Source organism: Citrus clementina, unplaced genomic scaffold (genome assembly GCF_000493195.1).
Source record: "Citrus clementina cultivar Clemenules unplaced genomic scaffold, Citrus_clementina_v1.0 scaffold_2, whole genome shotgun sequence".
NCBI classification, from domain to species: domain Eukaryota; kingdom Viridiplantae; phylum Streptophyta; class Magnoliopsida; order Sapindales; family Rutaceae; genus Citrus; species Citrus x clementina.
The window spans coordinates 7,470,437-7,490,985 of record NW_006262688.1 but is presented as its reverse complement, the minus strand read 5'-3'; the positions used below and the strand labels follow the sequence as shown (position 1 = coordinate 7,490,985).

The window sequence follows — 20,549 nt, the reverse complement described above, 5'->3', positions numbered from 1 at the left end:
AATAATCCCCCCCCTATTAGTAAAATTCCCAAGGGCCCAATACAAATTCTCCCACCCAGGTTTTCCCTCTTTTCTCTCTTTTTTTCCCCCCCACGCTTTCAAGTTTAATGCTTGTAGGGTTTGGAATTTGTTATCGGCCGTCCATTATATCCAGAGGGGGGGGGGGGGGGGGGAATATGGAAAGCCAAAATTTTCAAATAAGTCATAATCGCGTGACATTACCTTCACACCGGCGTTTTTTTTGCTTCAAAGTATTTTAAATCTTTAAAGAAATTTAATTGTTCTAGAGAGAGGCATGAACCTTAATGTTCATATGACTATAAATACTTTATTATAACTATCGGTACAAAATCAACATATTTATGCTGTAGACATGTGAATCATTTGTCAGTTGAGTTACCTTTCTAAAGCGATCAATTGATAACTGTATCGTAATTTTATCTCTCGGAACTATATACCGTTAGATTAATTATTGATCCCCTCTACATTGACGTTAATATTTGTTCACTACTGATTCAGCATTTGGTTCTGAAAATCATGGAGGCAAACCAGAGGTCGAAATTCCGTAGCTTGTATCCAATAAAAATATTGCTCCAAAAACGTACACTCAAAAATTTTTCATTTAGAAGATGTGACGGATATTACTATTATCATTGTTATTATTATTATTATTTTATTGTTTATTATTTTCCTCACCTCACCCAATTCTCAAATGTGTTCCCTCGAAATTGAACTCAAAGTATTCCTTAAGCTATTAAGGGAAAGTTAGATGACAACTAATTGAGGGAAAGTTTAATAATTTCAATGAATGAAAAAAAAAAAGATTTTAAAAGATAAATTAGAGGCCAAAGCTCAACAAGTCACGGCATGGATAACATCGCTGATGGATTGTGTACTAAATTTTCATAAATTGAACATCACACAAATACGGCACCCCTTATAAAACCTCTTAAGACCCTTAAAGTATTTTGTAATTTTAACCTTCATTAAAACTACATGTAACTTCAAACAAAACCCAAATGGCCATATCCTAGAGATAAACAATTGAAAAAAAAAATTACCACCACAATTTTTTCCTTTGCTTGAAAAATTTTGAGCCCCAATTATCATAAATACTCTTTTCTTTTTTAAAACCTAATTCAAGATTATTAAATAATAATAATAAGATTGGAACTAATCCATTATAAGTTATAGCAATCAAAGAATTCAGATAAAACTTATTGAAATAATCCTAAGACGGTGTTTGGCATTGTTTCTAGCTAAAGAAAAAAAAATGAAAGGATGGAGTTTGTTAAGAATGTATTTGTGTTTATATATGAAGCAATACAATGAGTTTGTCTTTATTACTTTTTTAAACATAAATGATAAATCCCATCTCCACGCATCAGACCCGAATTGAGCGTATCCCATTGAAATTTTATCCTTGGTCGTTCAGTTAAGAACATCGTTTGAGCAAAGTTGATAAAAAATTCTTGAGTATATATAATAAAGGTGGCAGCCCTATTTTTTAAAAAAAAGCAACTGGCATTATTTTCATTCACTTCAATGACCATGATTATTTTCATAAATGGATTAAAAAAAAAAAGAACTTATTGCCGCAGAGAACACATATATATCCTGGTTTATTAATTGAAAGATTAATTAGGAGAATTGATAGCAAATCCAGCCGCCTTTGCTTCACCCTCTCCCATTGTCATGCAAATTATGGAATGGTTATACCTGTACACGACATTTTAATTGCATGATCATATTAGCATAAATCTAGTATAAAATAAACAACAATAGCAATAGTAATAGCCCTATTCAAAACATGAATTTGAAAATAAAAATAAGCTGTCTAAATTTAAGAATAAAAATAAGCTGTCTAAGTATAACTAAACAATAATATCCACTCACATATTCATATTAAATTTTACAATTCAACTGGGGCATGTGAGTCGTTTATTAATCATCTTTTTCACGCGATCAATAAATAACTGTAGAAATATCATAACTATATCTCCTGGAACTATAAATTATTGGACTAATCTCCTTTAGATTCCCATTAATCGGTTCACTAATTCAGCAGTTGATTATAAAATCATAATTAAGGTAAACAGGAGATCGAAATTCCAAATCTCTTCCGATTTGGACCTGGCTCGGGCTTTTTTTGCCCTTTTAGGCCCTTATGTACGAAACTCAAGTCAAAAGTCTGTGAAAATGGGTCGGCCCGACCCAAACTTTTTTACCATCCCTATTGGAGATGGACATTGTGGGACCATTGCCATTTATACGTGAAAGGCTGAGATTCGCACTATTGACCACTGAGTCCTTTAGAAAGTGGGTTGAGAAATGCCATATCAGAGCATCATTGTGAAGGAAGTAGTTAAATTTCTTAAGGCCAATATCATCACAAGCTTTGGCTTACCACAAATCCTTAAGGTCAAATATCATACATCCAAAACGGAATTTTATTGCTAGCACAAGAGTTTCATATTTTGAAAAAAATTATAGAGTTCAGATTATTTGTGGAATTAATATAAAAAAAAAGTAAATATTTATAAAGGTGAGACTATTTGAACTCATTAAGCTATTCATTAAATTCATTTATAAAGTAAACCCACACTCATAAATTGAAATTTTAAATTTTACTCGATAAATCCACTTAAATACCCAATTTATATCATAATAGTGTATATACTCATTAACTCATTAAATTCATTTATAAACCTAACGAATGTCTCATTGAAATTCTTATATAGTTATTCAAAATCCAGACAATATATCTATCAGCAGGGACGGAGCCAGCATGGGACGAGGTGGGGCACAGGCCCCAGCTTGCTTTAAAAATTTTTTTATAATTATACTAAAAATTGCATTTTGTTTGTTATTTATGAAAAATGCCCCAGTTGAATTGTAAAATTTAAAATTGACTCCAGTAATTTTAAAATATTTCATATTGTCCCTAGTTTAAATTTCTAATTATAAATAATTTAATTAGTTATTAACATTTCATGAAACTTGATTAAAGACACGAGAACAAATATTAAAATAAAAAACAATCATAACAAAATGTTAGTATAATGGTTAATGGACTGGTCTTTAATCTTTTTTATTTTTTATTCAAGTAAAATCAATTATTTAGTCTTTCAACACTGAACCATAAGTTGTAAGTCTACCTAATTCTAATTTTTAATTTTCTAATTAATCTTTTGTTTAGTTTTAAAATTTATAATTTTGTCATGCATTTCATATTTGTTTTGTGTGTTGCAATATATTAATATTTTTGTTATTATTAAAAGATTTTAAGAGCAAATTAAGTAATAACCTAGTCTTGTATATTGAAAAATGTATTTTTGCTTATAGTGATAATGCATTATTTTCAACTCATAAAATCTCATTGAGGAGTTTTCACGGAGAACCATTGTAATAAGTAAATTTATTATCAATGAATATTATAGTTGTAATGTTATATATTGTTATCTAAATTTTTAAAAATGTATTATACTTTAAATAGGGGTTTCAATTAGATGCATACAGATGCACTCTATAAGGAGCACAATTATACATGTGGTAAGTTCCCATTTGGAGTTTATGGGGCCCACAATGCATTTTCCCAAATGGAGACTTATGACACAAGCAATCGAGTCATGTTTGATTTTAAATGTTCCCCGGCTCAATCAAAATCCTGGCTACGTCCATGTCTATCAGGTCATCAACCATCGAACATAGACTCATGTTCGCAATGCCATGGTCAAGTAAGAAGGCGACCCATTCACTTCAAAATCAAAATATCATCTCTCAAGTAAATCAAATGATTGACGTAAAAAAAAAGGACCACTCACCCAACAAAGAAAAGAGTAAGGCCCTTCACTTTCAGCCAAATACATCTAAAAAACAAAAATAGTAAAAGGCGGAAGGCTCCTAGATAACATTTGAGGAGATTTTCTATATGGTTTAAGTGGCTCAGAAGAAGAACCATGTCTCTAATCAATTAGGGTTTAACAAAAGAACATTGAATATAAAATGGGTTCAAATGGGAGAGGGCGTGTTCAATTATCTAGTGAGGAGAGGGCATGTTCAATCGTCTCGTCGTCATAAGAATAAAGAATACTTCTGACCACACTTACATGCATGTTCATGAGACATGCTTGGAAGGATTTAGAGCAAATGATGGCCATTTTTCGATCAGAAGATCAGTGATTGGGAACAAACCATAAAATTTTTTTATGGAATAAGTGTAACACAATTGTGTTATTTTACAATTTTCCACACATTGTTAATTTGGTTACGATCATCTTCTTGAACAATGATTCAAAAAATTATACTCCTAGTTTAATTTTCTTAAAAAAAACAATGAATGTGTTCAAAGAGCAAAAATTATTTTTTTTTCTTTTTTATTATATTTATGGACATGGTATAGGTTAACTTGGAAGTCCCTTGGACTTGGCTTATTGGGCCTCTATTTTCTTTCGTTTACTATTAGGCCACTGGGCATTTGAGCTTCACCGGTTACAGAAGATTTCACCAAATTTGCCAAAATTGTGTCATAAGCAGCAAGCAAGCTGGATTCTCAGTTCCAAGTACAGATCACAAAGCCGTGGCATTCTACAAGGACATTAAATTTTCATATTTTATTCTTGTCAGTTACTTCATTTAATTCCACACTTGTCAAATGAACAATCACATAGACAACAACATGCCTTGAGAAATGAGAGCTCTCACCTTCCCATTTCCAAATTAACAACACATTTTCAGAATCAACACGTGCATTTTTATTGTCACTGCTTCCATTTCAGCATGCATTTTCCTTATACATGTGTACATTTAGCAAAACTATCAGTTTTTTACTTCAACTGACAAAACTAAAAAGGAGTTTGCGAAGAAATTAAAGATATACATACTAATTGAACAGTCATTTATATATATATTTTTTGGTCATGGCGGCCACAGTGGCCTTCAAGATCACTGGCCGCAAGTTGATACCGGAGATCAAAATGCTAGCATCCGAAGCCATTCTTGCTCTGAAGAAGAGTATGCAAGCGCGTTTGGACGTGCCTGTGGCGAGGCAAACTCTCAGGTTTAACAACCAAGCGCTAGCAAATGATCTCAAAATTGATCATTACGACTTTAATATTGGTCATGATCATCATCAATTTGTCACACTTGTTCTTGTTGTTTCACCCTTGGCTGAGAATGAAAAATTCAAAATTCATGTGAAATCCCTCAATGACCCACCTTATTGGCCTTGACAACAAAGAATCTATCATCAAGGTGAAGGGAACATCCTTGGTTTCTGATTTGACGAGGAAAACTGGGAAGCATTGGGAGCTTTGTTGCGAAAACTAGACGACTCTCTATCGTGATTCCACAAAAATGGATGATGATCTCCCTCTTAATGCATATTATGTTTGCGAGGGTACTGAAATTGACGTCGAGTTTTGACTTTCATGAGCATCCATCCAATTATTAATAACTCCGATTAACATATTATAGCAAGAATAAGAATAAGTGAATTTTAATCCCACAAAATTAATTAATATAATTGGGATCGTAGTAGATGGCCAGTAGGTATAGTTAAAATTGTTTATTGAGTGTTTGGTAAAAGAGAAAATTGAAGAAAGGCTGAGAAAAATGAAAACAGAATTAACAGAATGCTAGAATCATCATTCAATCGTCTAGAGTTACAAAATGAGAATACATATTTATATGCACAGCTAAAGATTACAGCTCAATTGTATAACTAACTACTGCTTAACAATCGCTAATTATAACTAATTAAGCTAGACTTCACGTATACTTGTAACTACATAACCACCAAGTGCCAGGCCAGCTGGACATCCAAGTCGTCAACCTTTAACCGTATGTTGTAGCTGCTGTAATCCTCTACTTTATCTCTTGCCTTACTTATTGTACAGCAAGCATGACGAGCTTCCTTAACAGGTATGTTATAAGATTTTAAGAAAAATTAATATGTGTTGCTTTTCGTGCAAAATATTTTGCAAATTGTTTTACCATTTAGCACAGTAATACTCACTCGACAAAGTTAAAAAGAAAGAACATGATCGAAGTTAAAATAAAGAGGCCTGCTATTTAGATTGAGGGAAGACAAAATGAAAACAGAAACAGTTCCTCTCTCTCTTGTCCTCTCCATGGGCTCAAGGAGAAGCAAATTATAAGTCACTAAACGGCAGCACCATGCTGCCGTTTCTGTCTTCATTTTGTCGTCCTTTAGTTCAGTTATCATTTTCCTAAAATAAATACCTAGTGAATCATGAATGGACCGAAAATAGTGGCTTTTTTGTTTAATGATAATGTTGCTTAAAAAAAATCAAAGATAATTATAAAAAAAATAACAAAAAAAATCAAAGATAAAAAAGGATACATGTTAGAACAAGGCTATTTTCTATATTTAGGGGTGAATTTGCAAAATAACCTTACTTTAAAACATTTTTACCTGTGAGCGAGCGACTGAGCGCTATGGGCCTGCATTTTGTTACGTCGGCCCATTAGGCTACTGCCCATTTGAGGTTGACTAGTGAGTAGAGATTTTACTGGATTATCAACTCTCAGTCTCACGCGTATCAGGCGTCGATGAAGAGAACAAAATTAGACAAAACGCTGAAAACAAAATTATGCATACGGTCCGTTTCAGGGGTTTTGTCAAGTTACAGATCAACTCAAAATTAATTTTTTTGCGTGACTTAATTCTTAATTGTTAAATATTTAAAGGGTCGTGAAAAATGACTTCTGAGTCGATCATAGGTTACAAATATAAATTAGTAACTACTCCATTTTAGTCACTTATTTTTCAAAACAATAAAACAAGATTTTGGATTCAGTATTAAACTGTCCTTTACACTAACTTTTTAAAAATATATAATTAATAGTTATTGAATAAAAATATAAAATCAATTAAATTTTAATCGTATATTACATTTTGTGCAAAATATTATGCAAACTTCGAAAATTCCTTTTCATTATATTGTTTATATAATTTAGTTCAGTAACTTTTCTTATGTTAATTTGTCGTTTACCTATTTTTACTGTAAATTAAATTTGAATACGTCCACATACGTGATGTATAGAATAACATCTCAATATCTCAATCATTATTTGAGAAAATATAAATTTTTATATATTAAAAGGGAAAGGAAGATACAGACTAGAAAAGGAAAAATTCACATTATTATTCATATATAGTTTCTATAACAAAATAGCTAGCTTTTGTGATTCTTGCCAGCACGTCTTATGTCAACCGCTTTGGTGGGACTGTGTAGCCTGAAACGTTCGCATAGTCACAAATAAGTAATTAATATGATTAAAATATATACGCAAACACAAAAAAGAATCCTAAAATTCATATATTTTAATGCTTTTATTAGAAAATTAACTTACTTCCACATTTCAGGCCCGGTTTAATAGTGAGACCGCATTTACGTGCTACAAAAACCACCTTCTCCATACTAATAATCTTCTCTACCTCTCTTGTAACGAGGCCACAAACACAGGGAATGTCGGCTCCTTTCACCGCCGTGCAGCAACCGGGCGACGGAGGGACTTTTGGTCCCTCGATCTTGACGAATTGCGAGCACTGAGCAATGAGTTGAGGAATGCTTCCTCCACATTGCGCCGCGACCTGTAAATTGTCGAAGATTAGGGTTCCAACAATTACCGCCATGGCCAAGACCAAACGAGTGTTAATAGAACCCATATCTTTTTCTTTTTTCTTTTTTAATACAGTATGGCTATTTTTTTTTTCTTGTTTCTCTCAAAATTGATTATGGAACATAGGTTAAATTTTCGAAATGGCCTAGCCTATACATATATATATAATTTTGAAGTGAGGGAAGTAGATTTTGTAAACCAAGAAGAATGATTTCTTTGGACAATTTTTAGTTAAAAGATCAAAAAATTATTCTGGGTGATTATTGAACCTTATCCTTCAATTAATTTCCATTTCCTTTTTTAGAATGTTTATTGATAATAGACAAAGGGTCTGACAACTTTCCATTTATTAGAGATTCTGTATGATATATTATTCAAGGATAAATCAGCTTGTCATTTTTTTTTACCCCCTTTTAATGGAAAAAATTAGTAATCAAAGAAATTATTTTTTTATATTAGTTATTACATCATAATTCTCCTAATTAATAATTATGTTGGAACCAAGTTTGACCAACACAAAGACAACAAAGCGAAGGAAGCATATGGCTGCAGGGTGGCATGGCACCTGTAGAGTTTGAAAAATTTTCGAGATTTTTATATGAAAAAATATAAAAAGTTTGTAGAAAAAGTACAAATAGACTTGTGCACACTTAATCTATAACTTTATATTTTATTATATTGGATAAAATATAATTTTATAGTTCCCGCTAATAATAGAAATTAGGCCATACACACTAAATCCGTAACTTAAACATTTATAATTCGAATTTAGTCTCGTAGAATTTCACTCTGAGCTTTGTCCCAACGACAAAGGTGTCCCAAAATATTAAATTTAATGTTGGAGAAAGCTACCCTAAGTAAAGGATAGATTTACAAAATCCGAAATTAATAACTTTTAAAAATTTTGAGTTGAAACGCACGAGTAGGGGTGGATATGGGTTGGTTTGGGTTGGATTTTAAGTCAACCAAAACCAAACCATAAAAATTTGAATCCAACCAAAACCAACCCAAATATTTTTAAACCAATCCAAATATTTTTAACCCAACCCAACATTAATTATTAAATTGTTATTAATTATTAAATTGATATTAAAATATAAAAAATTTAGTGGATAAAAATTATAAATTTTACAATAACTTAATCCTTAAATTAAAGAATACTAGAAAATCAAAATAAAGTTTAATAAAAAAATTATTATTTCTCAATAAATAAGAACGTACACTTTAATAATAAATTTTCACAAACATGACATTAACAATCTAATAATAAATTTTGCCACTTGTTATTTATTTAATTATGCAATATTTGTTTTTATTTATCATTTTGGTAGTTTTGCGTTATGTTGTCTACTTATATGCTTAATTTTATTTACATTATGATATTATATAGTGTGTATGTTTTATGTTCTAATTTCATTATATGGTAAACAAAGTTTTGTATAGGACCTAATATGGGCATTACATTCAATTATTGACCAAAAATTAGCCGTCATCTAGCATACCGGATCCAGTCCAAGCCGAGTTATTATTGATCACTAGTAGAGTCTCCTGCTCTTTCTATGATGATCCTTCCATGTGGGAGGAATTATTTTTGTAAATAAGAAAACAAATTATGTTATTTACAACAATATTTATTTGATTTAAATTTATTTTTACATGTTATTTTTATTTTTTAACTGTTGACAATTGATCACCCGTAAAAAAATTAATGGTGGCCTTTCACTTATTTGTGTTCATTTATTTTGTTTTCATTTGAAAAATTTAAGTGTTGGGGTTTTGTCAATGACTCATGGGTAAACCATACCCAACCCATAATGAAATGGTTTTCTATATAAAACTCACATCTAACTCATTTTCATGATTTACCCAACACAAACCATTTAATTTGGTTTGGGTTTGGGTAAACCCATGGATTGTGGGTTTATGCCCACCCCTACGCACGAGTAATCTATTATTTTCATACCATAAGAAAAAAAAAAAAGAAGTTAGTCGAGATTCGAATTTCCACAACACGAATTCTTGCTTAATTTCTTTTTCTTCATACATGAAGTTCTCTTACTCTGTTCTGATCACTGACATCTTTGGCGCAAGTTCAACATATCCATATTTTTACATAAGGTTATATACAATATCGGAGCACTCGATTTCCAACTTGATGGTTAATATTTAAGCAGATACAATTTTCTTTAAGGAAAAAAAAAAGCATATAAATACTTTCTATCGTTTATTATTAACTTTTTTTTCCCTCTCAATCTAATTTTAATTTACTCTCTCACTTCTATCTCCTTCTATGGACTACGGAATATATAACTTAAATTTCTGATTTAAAATTTTAATTAAATTTTCATCCATTAGATCTATACGTATTCAATCCAATGGTAGATAGATAATAACTCAAATACTATGTATTCAATTTATACCTGTACCATTGAGTTGAATGGATCCTATTAATGAAAAATTAGATAAGATTTTAACTAAAAAACTTAACTTAAGGGGCACTCCCCCTATATAACTTTATATATATATATATCAAGAATTAGATCTGATAATTAATCTTTAATAAAGTCACAGGAACTCACATCTTTCTAGAAAAACTAGAAATTTTTATTATTCAAAGGGAAATTAAAGAAGCATACAAAAGAAATGATCACATTTCTCATTATTCAAAGGGAAATTAATGTAACAACATTTTGTTTTTTGCAGCTCTAGCCAACACCTCGATCTTATACCAGTCTTTTTGGTGGAACCGTGTAGCCTGAAATATCGAAATCATGATTTCAAAAAAAAAAAATGCATAAGTATATGATAAAAACATACATGTATACACACATGGTACTAGAAGTTTGATTAGGGTTTCAACGAAGAAACTCACTTCCACATTTTGTGCCGGGTTTAACCGTGACGCCACAAGTACGAGCTACGTAGACCACCTTCTCCATGCTGATAAGCTTCTCTATAGCCGGCGTAACGAGGGTGCAAACACAAGGGACGTTAGCAGCTTTCACCGCAGAACAGCAACCGGGGGACGGAGGGATTTTTGGTCCCTCTTTTTTGACGAACTGCGAGCATTGGGCAACAAGTTGAGGGATACTTCCTCCGCATTGCGCCGACACCCGAACGTTGCCGAACATTAGGGTTCCGGCAATCACCACCATGGCCAAGACCAAACGAGTAACCAAAGAAGCCATATCTTTTCTGAACACTGTGGCTGTATTAATTTTTCTTTGTCAAAATCTTGTTACGCAACTGATTATGTTAAAGCTTTGATATTGTTCGAGCTATATATAGAGAGAAAGGGGAGTTGGAGGGCTCAATTAGTCAATTTTAATTTTATTTGAATGTGAGGGAGTTAGGTACGTACTTTGGCAAATTAGGATAATCAAGTTTGAATAATAATCTTTCGTTGGAGTATTTTTTTAATCTGATTGACTAAAAAGGTAGAAAAATGTTTAAAATCTTCTGGCTGATAATTGAGCCTTATCCTTCAATCAATTTCCTTTTTTCATATTTAGAAGGTTTATTAGTCATTATCAAAGTGAATAACAGTTCTTCCTGGTTGGCAAGTACTACCAAGAATTCTTCTCCATTTATTTTAATATCTGTAATTGTGTAAGGACAAATCAGTTTTATTTCATTTTAGGAAACAAAATAACGATAATAATGAAAGAAACTAAACAGATACGTAACGTTTTAGAATTTTAGTTGTTTACCAAAAAAGAAAAAAAAGAAAAAAAAAGGTTAACCAAAGGATTGGCATAATCGAAGCGAAATTGAAAACTATCAGTTTGCTGCGATTTTGCAATTTTTTCACACAAAAAAAAATGAAAAACCCAAAAGTCGATTGTCAAAAAAAAAGAAAAATTGTTCCAATTCGGTTCAAAATTTTATTCTCAAAAAATCAAATGTTTTGTTTATGAAATTGGACGCGTGTCATATTGGAAGAAACTTTTGCTATAATTGGGCCCTAACTAACGGTGAGAAAGGAACAGCCATTTCTTTCTGGTTCTGTAGTCACCGTTGGATTTGCAACAGTAAAATCTAACGGACATAATGAATACACGCAAGGACGGAGCTAATATGACCAAGTGGCCCACTTGACTGAAAAAAACCATAAAATTGCATTCATTATTTAAGCTGTTATCCTGTGAATTTAATTGAAATTATGCCACGAGTTGAAGAATTCAAGACCTCACCCCCTGCCCGATGAGTTGGAGTTATGATCCTTTATATTGAATTCAGTGTTAACTTGTCTGTAAAGTTATCTGTTAGGTAAAAGTGAAATGATAGTAACCCATAAAAATATTTATCTGTTAGGTAAAAGTGGTTTACCTGGTTTAGTAAGTAATTATGCCCTTGAATAATTAGACCCAGATTATATTCTATAATTTATTGAAAAATACATTACTTATGCTTGCTAAACGAGTACAAGAAAGATTGGCTACAATAGCAAAATAAGCATTATAGGAAATATATAACTGATTAGTGTCGATAGAAAATTTTATTACTATAAACTGATACCATTAATTCAAGGGCATTTTGGTCCTCCTCGCTTTGTCTTCCAGTTGTTGTAGCAAGGGCACGTTTGCTTGTTCCCATATGTGCCTGCCGGCACACATAAGCACTTTGCACAACATTTTTGGCAGAAAAACAGGCACGGCTTCTTGTATGAAGTTGCTGAGCATCTGTAATCGCATTTTGGAGCACATTCTGCATATTAAAAATCACCTTTTGATTAGCTACAAAAGGTGATTTTAATGTAAATGGTAATTTTAAGTTTTACATATCAGATTATAGAATTAGAATTCAGTGTTGGAACTTTTTTTTGACTAATCATTGAATCAATTATTAAGATTTATTTTGAGTTTTTATTTTTTTTATTTATCTTACATAACAATTATTAATTCAGTGCTCAGTCAAAACTTATATCAGCACTGAATCCTTATCCCGGATTATAAGTTTGATGTGCAAAATAAATTACCTTGATGATTAAGGCTCCCTTGGGTGGTACCGCGCTGCATGGAGTCCAATGAATTTAAAAGAGTTAAAGCCAAAATGAAGAGAGGATACTTATTTAGAAGCACTTTATGAGTTGAAATTACCGCAGGGCGGTTGCCTTGTGCCTGTAGCTGAGACGCTGCAATTCCTGTGCCCGCAGCCTAAAGAAAACAAATTGAAAATATTAATTTCAAATAAGAAAATAAAAATCAAACAAAAAAAAAGTATTAAAGAGAAGCAGCGGTAACAATTAATAATTGTGATAATAATAATTTAACAGGAGTTGTGCAATTAATTTGTGGTCCGCTTTTGTAAGTTAGCTTTTCAGTCCTTTTTCAGCTTAATTTTGATTACTGTTAGATGGTAAGCTGCGATTTTGCATCTATCTGGCATTATGGCCTTTTTTTTTTCCTCATTTTTGTTTACTTTATATCTGCATTTGAATCCCAGCTGGCTATAAGCTTCAAACAGAGAAAATAAAATTTAGGAGAACAAATTTCAGTGCATAACCTCCCTTACAGAAAAGAAATTACATATTATACCATACTACCATACTATACATACAATCATGAATTTTTGTTTTTCCCCGGATTTAATTCTATTCTATGAGATAACAAGATCAGTTTATTACATCATCTGGAATTTTTTATTTATTCATTCTTCGTTTCTTTCTAATAAATTTTTCTTATTCAGTGAGAGTTACTTAGAAAGTAAAAAAAGTAAAAAGGAAAAAATGAATAATGAACTTTCGATAATCTGAAGAATATGCTGCATAAGCAACTTACCTGGTTTTGTGCCACTAAAACAAGCATCAATGCCACAAATAACACAACAAGTCTCAGCATTCTGGCCATTATTCTTTGGAGAAGAAACAACACAACAATAAGAGCTTGAAGTGGATTTGAGTGATGAGGGAGTTGGGTGTGAAAAGTTCTGAAGGAAGTGAATGGTACTTATAGTGCAGTTGCTATAAAGTTTTTGGTAATTAGCTTTTTTCTTCTTTTAAAGTGGCGGTGGGGGCTGTTAAGGCTCTTGTCTCATCCATGTGCGCTTATAAATCAAATGGGGCCATTTTGCATGTGCAAATTCACATGCCCAAACAATTGTTTCAGAATATGTTGGGTCCCCCGAAAATGCTCTCTCTCTCTCACCAGACAAACTGCAACTAACTGAAGCAAATTGAAACCCATAGTCCTATATGAGATCAGCTTGCATTTTACCATGTTTGTGAACCCACAAGCAATTGTTGCAAAGCTATAAGAGATTTTTCATTTTGGCCTTGTAACAGTGGGTTAATGGTGTAGAAGGTTGAAGACAATTGTTCGAGTTCCCCGGATACTGTTCTCATTTCTCTAAAAATGAAATGTGTGTATATTTCTTTCTAATGGTAATAAGATTTTAAACCAGTATCAGTTATTTTATGGATATACTATAGCAATATGTATCTAGTCATCTGCTATGTTCGATTTCACACGACTTTATTTAAAGTATGAGATTGTTTTTTTTTTTAACATTTACATGGGGTAATAATCAATTCCAGTTGTTCATATGCTTTTACATAAGATATGTTATTTTTACAAGTGGATAATATAAAGATTAAAAAGCTTCAACTTAAAAATTATGCGTAGTTGTGAATATACTGCATGTATAGATTCTTGGATTTCTGGTATTGTGCCTAGCCAATGGCCGAATCCAACGGCCAGCATTCATCGGCTTTGAAGATTAAATTATTGTTATCTCAGCCCCCAATTTCTCTCGTTGCCCGCGTATCTCATTATATATATATTTTTTCTCTTATTCTCGTTGAAAACAATTCAGTTTATATTTTTAGGTTGTTTAATGTGGTGATTGTTCTGTCAAAATTATAATTATCGTAAGAAAAATTAACAATTTCCGACTAATCGCTGAATTTGCATGCTTTTAACATCTATTTCCCCAGTAAACCATGTTATTTTACCTAAGTAAAACCTTATTTTCGTGTATTATATTGGACGGCATGTTGTCTAAAGGTTTATAGCATGAATAGCATGTCATATATTATATGTTTAATAAAAATTAAAAGAAGTCAATAAAAAATAATAAAAATAAAATAGTAAAAAATATACATGCACATATACAAAGACAGACACGACGAGTCATCTACTAAGTAAATACGAAGACGGCGAGTCTTCATTTAACGAGGTTTCATACGGCATGTCGTCCTTCACGGTTAACGTAGCCAACATGCGTAGCTGACTCATCGTTTGTCATTCTCTCTGAAAGACATGTCACTCCTCTCGAATATGCGTAGACAGCGTGACATTTTCTATTTTTATGAACAAATGGCGCGTCATCTATTATGCTTTGATTTCACACGATTTTATTCAAAACTTTAACTTAAAAATTGCGTTTAAGTGTGAATGTACTGCACATATAAAATATATTTTCTTACCAGCACTCCTGGATTTTTGGTAGTGTGCCTTGCATTTGGCTGAATCCAACGGCCAGCATTCATCAGCTTTAAAAACTAAAGATATATAAGGAGAAAATCCTAATGCGTTTTGTTAAAAAAAAAAAAAAAAGTGAGAGATTTGAAGATATGAGAGAAACTAAAATGGGTTAGTTGTTGCTGTTGTTTTGGCATTTTTGGGAAGCAGAGGAAGCACTGAAACTTTTTTATTTAAAAAATAATAAATAAATTTGAAACATTCTGAAAAAATTCGAATGCAAGCGTGGGCTAAATTCCGTCCCGACCCGACCCTGGACCGTGTCTGAATTAAGCCTGCCCCAGCTAACCTGAAAGTCCGAATCGGCCAGCCCATTTACCATCCACAAACGCTGCCCTTCCATACGTGGCTTCTCTGGTTTATTTTGTTTACCTAAAAACTATTTTATAAATAGTCTGGTTAAGTTCCAACCGGGCTGGACCGGCTCCGTTAGGGTTCAAGTTAATTGGAATCCAATTTGCCACTAAACCCTGCAAATCCCCTTCTTCTTACTAAACTGCTGGCTCTTCCTCTGCTTCTGCTTCTCTCACGGAACAAGAGATTAAGAAATGAGCAGCTGGAAGAACCTTCTGCTTAAAATCGGGGACAATTGTCCGGAGTACGGCAACTCCGACGACTTGAAGGATCACATTGTCCGTTCTTACTCTCCTTTCGCTTTCACATTTTCTATCTTTTTTTTTTTCTATTTTTTTTTCTGTCTCGTCAAAAACCCTATTTAGGGGTTTCGTTTTCCGTTGCTGGCATCTGCAGTGCACGTGTGTTTGATTCTTTGTTTCTGAAACTTGCTTTTGCAGGAAACATGCTTCGGCGTAATTCGGCGAGAACTCGAGCACTCTTTTGACGATGTTCCACATGTAAGCCTAAATTTTTGAAACTACTGTATCCTCTTGTTTTATTTTTTAGAAAATTGGAAGATGAACTTAAATTTGATTGCACGCTTGTGTTAGTATGTTATTGGAGGTTTCAGTTTTTTCATTTGGTTTCTTTGTTTCCAGTTTTATGGATTGTTTTGTTAAACAATATCATTATTTTTTACACTCTTCATGTTGGCAGTATATTATTAATTGTGCTGAGCAAATTCCACACAAGATTCCTTTATATGGGACATTGGTAAGTCACCTTGTATCATTCCTTTTGGTCTCTTCTTAACTTAGTGTCTCTAACCTCTGAGCGAAATACTACAAATTGACATCTATGAGCATGTGTATGCCGTGATTTTGTTGGTATTAATATGACACTAGTATGTTTAGATTTGGGAGGTTGTAGCATGAATGTTATATGCTTATCATCACATTTTTTTCATAGTTTTGTGTATATATGTTCTTGTGAAAACAACTTTTTGGTGTATCAACTAGCTCAGTAGTGTAAAGTTTCTTGTGATCGCATAGGAGGTTTGAGATTGAATCCTGCCAATAAGTATTGAGATTGATATTGAATATACCATTTATGACCTAGTCTCCTTTTGAACCATATTACTTGGACTATAAGCAATGGTTTAAAGTTGTATGTTTTCCTCATAAAAGAGGTGGTCCATATGTTTGAGTAAGTATATTCTTAGTTAGCTCTTGGATGAAAAGAATGTTGTGAACACATGCATATGAGACTTGTTAAGAGGGAAAACTCTACTAACTAGCGGGCACCTCAGTTAAAAGCACTTATTGCCACCTTAAATGGGGGAGGAAACAGCCACTGAATGCTTGCAATATGTAAGCAAAATTTTCCCTATCCAGAATTAGTTAGTCCCTCATTCAGTCAAATATGCTTCTGCTATTTTGTAATGTGAGTTATATTTTTGTTTTATTCTATCCAAAATAAGATAACAAAGTGTCCCCATATTATAATGGATATTTTTTGCATTGAGATTCTCTGACGTTTATTCTGCAACTGGTAGGAAATGAAATTGCTAGCTATTAAGTTGTAAACATTAGCTGCCATGTAAAAGTGTATGTTTAACAAACACTTTAGCCGTTGTACGGTCAAAATTAACCAGAAGCTCAACAGTTTCAATCATACCCAATATCATGTAAATTTAATTGATGTTCTTGCTTGGTTGGAGAAATCCCCTTCTATTATCTCAAGATACATTCTTATGTCTATCCTTTTGGGATTTCTCAAAGAACAATCATTATAGTTGAGCAAGCTTTCTTATGTATGATAGAACAAACTTAAAATGGGCCTCTTCAAGCTGTACATTGATCACAGACGCCCTGATAGAGGTCTATAGAATTCTTATCTCATAAGACATCAAGTTAAATGGTGGTTTTAGGTTCTTATACAATTGTTTTGTGGAAGTTGACTAGACATACCTTCGTTATGGGTTGTTTTCTTCTCTCTCTCTCTCTCTCTCTCTGTCTGATTGTATGTTGTCATCCTTGTTTTCTTTTTTCTATGATTATATGTTGGTTTTATGAATATTTTCTCCGCTGTTGTTTACGTTTCCTGCTGATTCTTGTGTTGCCTCTCTCTCTATCTCTCTATCAGGTTGGCTTGCTGAACTTGGAAAATGAGGACTTTGTTAAAAAAGTTGTGGAGACCACTCAAAGAAAATTCCAGGTGAACAAGTGCAAAGAGGATACAGTTATTATTTTGCATCTTGCAGTCTAATTTGAAATGTTAGGCTGAAGAGTGAACAAAGTATTGAACTGCAACCATATAAATGATAAATAACTTGATGTTTTACTTTGATCCTTGGTTCACATTTACCTTCATGGTGCATGCTAGGGCATAATATATCTGGAAAATTAAGTTTTGAACTACTATGGTGTAGTTTTATTGGGGTGAGATCTAGATTCTTGGTTCACATTTACATTCTCGACTGATGGAAGGCCGCCGCTTGAGTTACATCTTCATTACTGCTGAATTTGTGTTGAGCCACGCTGGTATTGTTCTGAGAACCAACCTCTGACCATGATGGACTATTGGAACCCTGCTTTTTCAGTCTTTTGGATATGGTCTATCATTAAAAATCGGTGACTTGGGTTTAAGTATAGTTGGTTTGTGCGTGGAGGATCAATGTGATTTTAGTAAGTGTCATATATTAGCTTATGGCTTCATAGAGTTTGGCTAGTGCTCTTGAGATATAGGTTACATTTATATATATATAGATATATATATGTATGTATGTATATTATGATATAGGTTAGTTAGTTAGTGGTTTATCTTTATTTTTATTCTTTTAAATTTCAGAGAAAATGTTTTTGCTCTTCAGACAGCAATAAATTGATTCCTTAATCCTGAAATTTTTATTGAGATAGGGAAGCATGATTTCTTTCTTGTGCTGTGTTATTGGATATGGATATTTGCTGCAAGAGAGGTTGGGTTCTTTGAGAGTACTCACAGTGCATTCAGTTATGCCCAAATGCACTTTTGACTTAATTTTGTCCGCCTGAGCCTTGTTACTTTATGTTAATAGTCTCTCTTTGAGCCTATCTAAGAAGCATAGACAATTATTATTCAAATTGTCTTGTTGGGATGTATTGTTTATTTTTATTATAAAGTGTTATTGAAGTATATCACTTCCTCTCTCTCTCTCACTTTGTGTTGATTTTTTCAGGATGCCTTAGACTCTGGAAACTGCGACCGCATTCGTATTTTGATGCGATTTTTGACTGTTATGGTATGTATGATTTTGATGCTATTTGGTTATTTAGGACTGGTTTTTTATATGATGTAATGGTTGTTCAGAAGTGGGTCACTTCTTGTAAATTTTAAATTTTCATTTTAAATTAGAATCTACAGAGGACTTAACACACTAGAGAATGAGTTTTTATTTGGTAATTGCGATTAGCATTCAAGAATGAGTTTATGTTTGCTATTGTTGATTTACAACCAGACTCTTGGTTATAGTTATACTCAAGTGTCTGTTTTTGGATAGTTAAATGCTTACACTCCTTTGGTAGAAGACTTCGTAATTCTTCAAAGAAATTTTAAACTTGAGCTTTAGATGTATACTCAGCAGTGGAGGAGTGTTATCTCATTGATGAATTATACTATGTGTTACATGTACTGCAACATGTGCTTTTAGGTTATAGGTTAAAGATGGAGGTCTATAAGCAGGCCTCTTGCATGATGTTCACAGGGCGTTACCACCTAGGTTAGATTACATGCTTAGGGTTAGGCAGTTAAATTCGTTAAGAATATCTATAAATTATCATGTTTAGGCAGTTTATGTGTGAAGATTGGAAGTATTTGTGCACATGGACATCTTAGGACTCTTTCTCGTAGCTTATGTGTAGTCTCTATACACATTTTTTTTTTTCAATTTCAAACAAAGCTGAAAAATTTAGTCTTATGTTTTTTCTGTTTTATAGATGTGTAGCAAAATTCTCCAGCCTGGTTCTCTGGTGGTGGTCTTTGAAACTTTATTGTCATCAGCTGCCACAACAGTGGATGAGGACAAAGGAAATCCTTCCTGGCAAGCACGTGCTGACTTTTATGTAACTTGCATTTTGTCTTGTCTCCCATGGGGAGGAGCAGAACTCATTGAGGTGATGTTTAGTTTAATTCTTACTTGATGGTGTACTAAATTAGTTGGTATGGTGGCCTGTTAGATGAATTTCTTTCAACTATTCTGTTGTTGTTGTGGTGTGATTGCTGTTTAGTTTGTTAATGTTCAATATTAAACAATAAAATTTCAGAACTAAAAATTATGATTGTCTTCTATTTTATTTTTGGAGTCATGTATTTATATCTATATGCCTCTTGCAGAAAATGTTTACTGTTTGATGTACTATAAGCAATGTAATTGTTTAGTCCTTGTTGCAGTTACTGGAAGTTTGAACATCTGTAAAGTTAGGATTTTACCTTGTCTCACGTGTCTAATGGAAAGTTGAATAATTTTTTAAGTTGTGAACTGAAGTTTGAATTGTTAACTGTAAAGTTTGTAGGTTGTACTGAAGTGAACATGGAGCATTATAATTAATTGTTTAGTTAGATGCTATTTTTCTCTGACAGGCCTAGAAGTTGCACCATTTTGTTTTTTTTTTTTTGGTGAAAGAGATTTTGTTTTTACTTATTGGAAAACTAGGCTCTATTAATCTTTCAAGTTTCTAGGAACACTTGGATTTTCAATCTGCTGTTGGTCCTCACTTTAAATGCACTTGAGCATGATTTTTTTCTCTTTAGTTCACTGACAAAACATATCATCTGTTCAGCAAGTTCCTGAGGAAATTGAGAGAGTCATGGCTGGTTTGGAAGCCTACTTGAGCATTAGAAGGCATACTTCTGACACCGGTCTGTCTTTCTTTGAGGAAGATGATGAATCTGGGAAAGGTCTTGTTGAAAAGGTATGCATTTTGTCTAAAATATACTTCTGGGATGTCATCTGCTTGTAGTTTTCCATTATAATCTTTCAAACTATTCTCACTTGAAAAGGGGGGGGGGGGGGGGGGGGTTTGGGGAATTCAACCCCAAGGGTTTTAA

The 20,549-nt window shown here is 32.8% G+C and overlaps 4 protein-coding genes across 11 annotated transcripts in view; 1 reads left to right on the top strand and 3 right to left on the bottom strand.

Annotated features, from left to right (window-relative positions):
- LOC18053150 overlaps positions 1 to 10,915 on the bottom strand; it is an 11,482-nt gene extending 567 nt beyond the window's left edge. The window contains exons 1-2 of one of the 2 annotated variants that reach the window (XM_006446158.2): positions 10,520 to 10,914; positions 10,230 to 10,402 (exon numbers count right to left, since the gene is read on the bottom strand). In XM_006446158.2, the coding sequence (XP_006446221.1) occupies positions 10,371 to 10,402; positions 10,520 to 10,835 (348 nt within the window). In that variant the 5' untranslated portion in view covers positions 10,836 to 10,914 and the 3' untranslated portion in view covers positions 10,230 to 10,370. Of the gene's footprint in view, positions 1 to 10,229; positions 10,403 to 10,519 lie in introns of those variants that run through there. The other variant, XM_024191173.1, reaches the window with a different exon arrangement.
- Positions 7,146 to 7,822, bottom strand: LOC18053151 (putative lipid-transfer protein DIR1). The gene is made up of 2 exons (XM_006446159.2): positions 7,378 to 7,822; positions 7,146 to 7,260 (listed from the first exon to the last, which is right to left on the bottom strand). The coding sequence occupies exons 1-2, from the start codon at positions 7,691 to 7,693 to the stop codon at positions 7,229 to 7,231; spliced, it is 348 nt and encodes a 115-aa protein (XP_006446222.1). The 5' UTR covers positions 7,694 to 7,822; the 3' UTR covers positions 7,146 to 7,228.
- A 1,085-nt stretch (positions 10,916 to 12,000) lies between the features above and the next one.
- Positions 12,001 to 13,594, bottom strand: LOC18053149 (protein GAST1). The gene is made up of 4 exons (XM_006446157.2): positions 13,428 to 13,594; positions 12,747 to 12,803; positions 12,626 to 12,659; positions 12,001 to 12,354 (listed from the first exon to the last, which is right to left on the bottom strand). Exons 1-4 carry the CDS (start codon positions 13,494 to 13,496, stop codon positions 12,173 to 12,175), a joined length of 342 nt encoding a protein of 113 aa, XP_006446220.1. The 5' UTR covers positions 13,497 to 13,594; the 3' UTR covers positions 12,001 to 12,172.
- A 1,902-nt stretch (positions 13,595 to 15,496) lies between these two features.
- Positions 15,497 to 20,549, top strand: part of LOC18053147 (nuclear cap-binding protein subunit 1) — a 16,298-nt gene continuing 11,245 nt past the window's right edge. For 6 of the 7 annotated variants that reach the window (XM_024190393.1, XM_024190392.1, XM_024190391.1 and 3 more), the window contains exons 1-7: positions 15,497 to 15,760; positions 15,923 to 15,982; positions 16,182 to 16,238; positions 17,610 to 17,681; positions 18,682 to 18,744; positions 19,439 to 19,615; positions 20,282 to 20,413. In XM_024190393.1, the coding sequence (XP_024046161.1) occupies positions 15,677 to 15,760; positions 15,923 to 15,982; positions 16,182 to 16,238; positions 17,610 to 17,681; positions 18,682 to 18,744; positions 19,439 to 19,615; positions 20,282 to 20,413 (645 nt within the window). In that variant the 5' untranslated portion in view covers positions 15,497 to 15,676. The remainder of the gene's footprint in view (positions 15,761 to 15,922; positions 15,983 to 16,181; positions 16,239 to 17,609; positions 17,682 to 18,681; positions 18,745 to 19,438; positions 19,616 to 20,281; positions 20,414 to 20,549) is intronic. The other variant, XM_024190395.1, reaches the window with a different exon arrangement.

Excerpts from the sequence above, each read along its gene's own strand:
- LOC18053151 (XM_006446159.2), bottom strand. The coding sequence starts at position 7,693 with ATGGGTTCTATTAACACTCGTTTGGTCTTGGCCATGGCGGTAATTGTT. Across the intron at positions 7,261-7,377 it reads ACCGGGCCTGAAATGTGGAA|GCTACACAGTCCCACCAAAG; the intron begins GTAAGTTAATTT and ends CGAACGTTTCAG.
- LOC18053149 (XM_006446157.2), bottom strand. The coding sequence starts at position 13,496 with ATGGCCAGAATGCTGAGACTTGTTGTGTTATTTGTGGCATTGATGCTT. Across the intron at positions 12,660-12,746 it reads CACAAGGCAACCGCCCTGCG|CGCGGTACCACCCAAGGGAG; the intron begins GTAATTTCAACT and ends GACTCCATGCAG. Across the intron at positions 12,355-12,625 it reads AGGGAGCCTTAATCATCAAG|AATGTGCTCCAAAATGCGAT; the intron begins GTAATTTATTTT and ends TTTAATATGCAG.